This window comes from Ruditapes philippinarum, unplaced genomic scaffold (genome assembly GCF_026571515.1).
Source record: "Ruditapes philippinarum isolate M1 unplaced genomic scaffold, ASM2657151v2 ctg17408_1_1_1_1, whole genome shotgun sequence".
NCBI lineage: Eukaryota > Metazoa > Mollusca > Bivalvia > Venerida > Veneridae > Ruditapes > Ruditapes philippinarum.
This window is the reverse complement of record NW_026853102.1, coordinates 1-6,238: the sequence shown is the minus strand read 5'-3', so window position 1 is coordinate 6,238 and position 6,238 is coordinate 1. Positions and strand designations below refer to the sequence as shown.

At 31.6% G+C, this 6,238-nt stretch overlaps 1 protein-coding gene across 1 annotated transcript; it reads right to left on the bottom strand.

Moving 5' to 3' along the window:
• Positions 1-325: 325 nt before the first annotated feature.
• On the bottom strand, positions 326-3,583 carry LOC132734058 (uncharacterized; the record flags this gene model as incomplete). The annotated part of the gene is made up of 3 exons (XM_060720757.1): positions 326-909; positions 2,324-2,435; positions 3,561-3,583. Coding segments are annotated over 3 exons (288 nt in total), but the record flags the coding sequence as incomplete, so codon positions are not given.
• Positions 3,584-6,238: the final 2,655 nt, after the last annotated feature.

Sequence of the window (6,238 nt, the reverse complement as noted above, 5' to 3'; positions counted from 1 at the left end):
TTAGGAAAGGTTATATGATCACTAAGCAAAACTAATATAATCACTAGGAAATGGTTACATGGTCACTAGGAAAAACTTACATGATCACTCGGAAAAGGGTACATGATCACTAAGCAAAGCTAATATGATCACTATGAAAAGTTATATGATCATTAGGAAAAGCTTACAGGATCACTAGGCAAAGGTTACATGACCACTAGGCAAAGCTAATATGATCACTAGGAAAAGGTTATATTGTTACTAGGAAAAACTTATACCAAAAACCATTATAAATATACTGCCAAATTACCTGTCAAAAGTCTTAATTTATTTGATTCTTGAGTAAGCTGTTGTAAAATAATGCATGTTTGGAGTTTAAATGCCCAGGAATAGGCCCAGGTTATCACCAAAACCGGTGATTTTGAACAAAGTTTGATAAAGATTCAATCAAAATTGCAAACAAAAATTGTTGAAGCCAACCACTGACTGATCATAACAGTGACAATCACAAATATGTTTTTATTGCTACTAGGCTTCAAGATATTTAAAGAAATAAACAAAACTAATTGACAGCATTGTATTAATAGAAATTACACCTTCATAACTGACTCCATACATGGAAGTTATCTATCTTGAGTATAAAGATGTACATTTACAATACACTGTATCAAATCACAGTTTACATTTATATTTGTACACAATATTTAGTTACATCTACATCACAGATCCTCCTTCTCAAGGTTTTTACTGGTTTCCCTAATGCTACTTCTCTTCCTGCTAGTTCCCCTCTTGCTGGCCTTGTTGATTCCCGTCCGACTGGTTCCCCTCTTCTTCCTCCTCTTTAGCAGTTTCAAGCCCATTTTCTAGCTCTGGGTGCCAGGATTTGTTCTGTTTCTTACTCAAGAACAACAAAACCCTGTCCTCATCCACCTGTGATTGAAGAATAAACCAAAAGATATTAAAACATCTTTATACAGTGTTTATTGTAGTTAGTTAGTATAGGAAGCTTTAAGCTTATCAAAACACTCTTCAAAATGATTCTGGACCAAACTGGTACTAAACAATGAGTGTGAGGATTCTTGCTCAAGGAAACAACTGCTTGCCTTTAATAAGGGGCAAGCAGGCAATCCTTAGATAACTTATCTGTCAGGTGAAACTGTCCACCATACCATGGCTTAAAATCTTAAAAAATGCTTATCTCGCAAATCAGACAGTTATTATGCTCAATTTGGATCCTACATATATTTATAGCATTTATCCAGTGCTAAACCTGTTCAACTTTTTTCCAAAAGGCCTGTTGTCCTTTGAATTTGCATCTGCCCATCCCTTAATTTTCAAGTATACTGTTCCAAATTCAAAACAGGGCAAATCCATTTCACTAATTCAGCAAGTTAAGGGTTTACGGATTTCAGTATAATTATGAAACAGACCAATCAAAAGTATTGACAATACATGTATATAAAGTCTGGTTACACTGCATGGAATTTATTTAGGCTGGTCCGGCTATATACATGTACTTGTGGCACAGACCCGTTATTGCAGACCTGTTTACCCCATTAATGCCCTGTCAGTAGTCCGAAAGTGGTTTATCAGTAGTTTTAGCATTATACAAACATAGTGTCAAGACGCGTTAAATGTTAGCATTATACTATATACGTGTCAATGCAAAATGACTTTTTTTCACTTTAAACTTTATTTTGGGTATGTGATAAATAGAATTTTTAATTTGTGTCAGTCCATTACTGATTTTATTGAACTCAATAAATAAAATAATATTATGCTTGCCAGAGGCTCGCATAATATAATTTTATTTAACGCGTGCAATAAATTCAGTATTGAACTTACACTCATACAATATCCTCTATATCTTAAATGGACTTGTCTATCTTTAATTTTGGACCAAACCATTTTTTATGAAAATTTAAAATACATACTGACTGAATTGTGAATGGTGCAAACCATGAATAGACGAAACCAATGCCCGGTCTTGGGTTACACAATTAAGTCGCATAAATAGAATCTGTTGCTAGCAGCAGATGAAGGGTTGATAACAATTTATCATAAAATTATCACCATGAAAAGTAAATATGAAATTGTCACCTTATGATAATAACTATGAATTATAAACATACAATTATCATCTAAAGATAATAACTATGAATAATGATGACATGAAAATTATCACCTTATGATATCATATGAAGAAACAACACAAAATTATCATCTCATGGCATCTGTTTAATAATACGCAGTATAAAAATGAACACCTTTTGATAACAACCAATGCAATAATAAAATTATCACACCACGATAACAAGTGAAGAATAAGCATAAAAATCATCACCTCATGATAACTTTTATCACTGTCTATTTCATGAGGAAGCTTCTTAATCTTTAACTGATAATTCTTTCCCTTCAGGTCTCCTTTCTCACCATTCACAGTCAAACAAAAACCTCTGAAAAAATAAAAATAAAACATTGCCATGATTTATTTTGCATCAAACCCCCTTAAAGGACTCGACTGGAGTCAAACAGCCAAAAAACATAAAATTTGAATTTCTTGCCAAATCAGCCAGTGCACTTTCATAGAATTGAAAGATATGCAAAAGATACAGTAGTTAAGAAAATATACTCAGAAATTAATTAAATAGTATTTTGGTGCTATTCCTAGTTGGTTGCTATTCCTAGTCCGATTTCAGGAAAAAACATTGAACATTTTTTACTTTTTAATTTTTGAGTAATTCTTCACAATAAATGACTGAGAATAACTATTCTGAAAAAAAAACTGGGGTTAGGGAATTATCTGAAATTTTACACACAAGTTATTGGACTAGACCAACAACATTAAATGGAACTGTAATCTTGAAAAATTATTTCCAGTCTTGTCATGTTAAAAATCTCAGTGGAGTCCCTTTTAACCTGCTAATTTTTCTTAAATTTGCTTGTCCAGCTTCAATATTTGGATAACGTCCATAACTAATTTCGTGGATATCAAGATAGATGAAACTTTTTCTTTAGTTGGTCACTGTCAACCAACAGTCTTGTTAACTCCTATTAAATTAGAAGGACTTAAACCGTTACTGCAACTAAGGTCAACATTTCCATTAAATTGTTTTTAATTTTTTAGGGTTTTGGTTCTAAAAATGTTAAAAATTTAAGTTTAATATTTCCAAATAGTAGGGGCTAAGTTAAGAATTGTAAAGATTCACTGATGTTCACGCTGTCCGCTTACCATAGGCTACATAATGTTAAGGGAAATAAATCATTGGGTTATTCATTTCAAACAAGGTTAACTTGGCACTAAAATAAATAGAAGAACTAACTATCTTTCTACCCTTTTAGCCTTATTCTTAAGGTCCCTGAATTTAGTGATAAACTTAACTATTTTGTATGGATGTACCTGTAAAGGTCAGCCCCGCAATGAAATTTCAAGAGAAATAAAATTCTTAAAAATGGACAATGAAAGCCTCCAAGACAATCTTAGACGGTTTATGGCGCCAGTTGAGCCTTACTGTGAACCGACACAGAAACTGGTGAAAACGGCATTTTATGTCAAATAGTTTTACTTCATTGCAACTTACTGATTTTCAAACACCGTATCTATTTTGCATTAGATGGCTTCTTTTACTGTTTTAAGGAGAAGTCCTTTTCTTACAATATTAGTTGATGTTTTTCAAGTTTTTTCACTTTCACAATCACCCGGACAAATCCATCTTTTTTTCCTTTTCATCACATGCTGAAAAGAGTGAAAAAAAAATGCATACATGTAAAGGGAAGAATTTACTAAGTCAATCCATAGTAAGGAAATAGTATCAATAAAAACTGCTTCAAAACGTTCTTTTTTGAATAAACAACAATAAGGTAAGTTAGAATTTGAATTGACCACAGGCTATTTGACTTGGGAAATATTTTTGAAACATTGTTTAAAATATCATTTAAAAAAAATAGTCAAAAAACAAATAAGATGCAAAATAAAAATTTATGGATGCTGATTTTCCAGTTATTTTTACTTAAAAATCTAAGTGTCAAATTTATCTAAGACTGTTTGTGGGGTAAAAAGACCATGTTTTGGTATACCTTATTCAGGACATTAAAGAAGTACCAGTTTTCCATTTTAATACATAAGTTTTGAAGTGTAATGTAAAGTTTTTTTTAGGTGGGTTTATTATTTAAAAATAAAATATACAGGAAAGATAATTGAAGTTACATTAAATAAAATTTCATAAAAACAGAAATAGCGACATTTCATTAATAAATTTGGGTTTCATATCGTCTCCAGATCTTATTTTGGTGTCCAGACAACCAAAAAATGAGTTTTATAAGCATAAAAAATGACAACCTCATTGTGGCGAAATCGGAAGTACAATATCTGTTTGCATGATAAACTCCGCCTTCAAATCATCCGTACATCAATATTAAATCAACAAACATGACTATATTGTAGCAGTCCTAATTCAACCCGCGTATATTCCGTGCGACTGTAAACAGATGTTTTTAACAAAAATTCAATCTTTTATTTATGAAAGATGATTTTTAACCCTTTTACTGAACCCTTAGGGCCTATGCAAACCGTGAAGTTTAAGGTTAAAAGGTTTTCACAGAAAAATTTCAATATGTTGTGTTCCAGATAGCCAGTTATAACACTGTGACTAGTGCATACACAAGCTGTTATAATCTTCATTTGCCATGTTAAAAAGTTCGTATACGAACTTTAGTGTTACCGTGGGGTTTTTTCCGTTTTTAAAATCCTTAAATTTATGAAACAAACATTTTGAATGAGATTTACAACAATACTGTTAAAAAAGGTTTAATGACTCTTAGAAATGCTTGGGTTTTTAACGGCCGACGGCAAAATAATTTCTAAAACATAATTTTATTTAGTGTTGCCTTTAAGCCCCTATTTTTTGCAAAAAAAAATGTGTGATTCAGTGTCAGAGTTATCCTCTCCAATCAGTATAATCCAGCAGAAAACTGTATTAGCATTTTTAATATAAATGCAAATTGTTGGACAAACAAGTTCAAAAATTGTTAGTGACAACCACAAGGCCCCAAGGCAGGTGTTGGATAGTGGTAAAAATGTATCCGTTTTCTCGAGAAAAAATTTATTTGCCCATTAGAAGTCAATTATTATTACCAAAACAAATTCAATAAATGCTTACAATGAAAAAATAATAACAAACTGGGTAGGGAAAAAACCAGTTTTGAACAAAGGGAAGTAACTCAACAAAAAAAGGATCATCCATTGCAGGCAGTAAGAGTTAAAAAACTTCTTATTTAATTAAGTGACGTTGGTAAAGTAAGCCGAATAAGTAACAATATACATAACAATACGCCATGATTTAAGATTTGCTAAAAACTTCATTCATCAGTGAAGTTTTTTTCTTGGTGCTTCAGACAGTGACATTATAGAGCTTTCGTGCAAGATTCGTAAAAGCTGTCAAGGTAGGTTTGACTTGTTGTTCAAACAGTGACTTGATCGATTAAAATTTTTATTTTCTTGGCGAAAACGGGTTATTACAAAAAATATGGTGTAATCAACCTGTATTCTAGAGGAAGATATTCAATTTTTGTTTTCGCTTTTCAGTGTCAGCCATGTTTAAGCAAGTTTAACTTCGGGTACAGGGTGTTTCCAAATTTCTAAAAAATGAACGGCCTAAGGACGCTATTGAATTATTCTATCTATACAGTACTTACTGTTATGTTAGGCATCATAGTAACAAAATTTTATGATTGTAGCAAGCGGTCATGAATGATTTTTAATAATTTAATGGGACAACATTTAGTGACGAAAAAGGCATACAGTACTGTACAGGATATACTGTACAGTACTGCCAGTTTGAATTTCTGGGGAAAAAAGCCAGTAAGCTTTGCTCCTAGGCTAAATGATACTAGTTTGTAAATGTATAATTTATTGCCCTGATATCTAATAAATAAATTTAAAAATAGATTACTAGACCTTACAAATTATGGGAACAAAAATTACATAAAAAAATGCATGTCTGTGAAAAAAAGAAAGAATACAATATTTATTTATTTAAGACTAAAAAATAAATGCCATGTTCATATTGCAAACTAAATTGACATTTTTAAATGTTGTCTATACGCAGCAAGGCTCATTCACCCGTTAATAATTACAGGGGGCCCTTATGAATACAACTTCACGAATATGTGTAAATCACATTATTTATTAATAAATCTGGTTAAAAATAATTGGGTTTATTGATGTATGTACCAAAACAAAATGGGAATGCAAAATGCA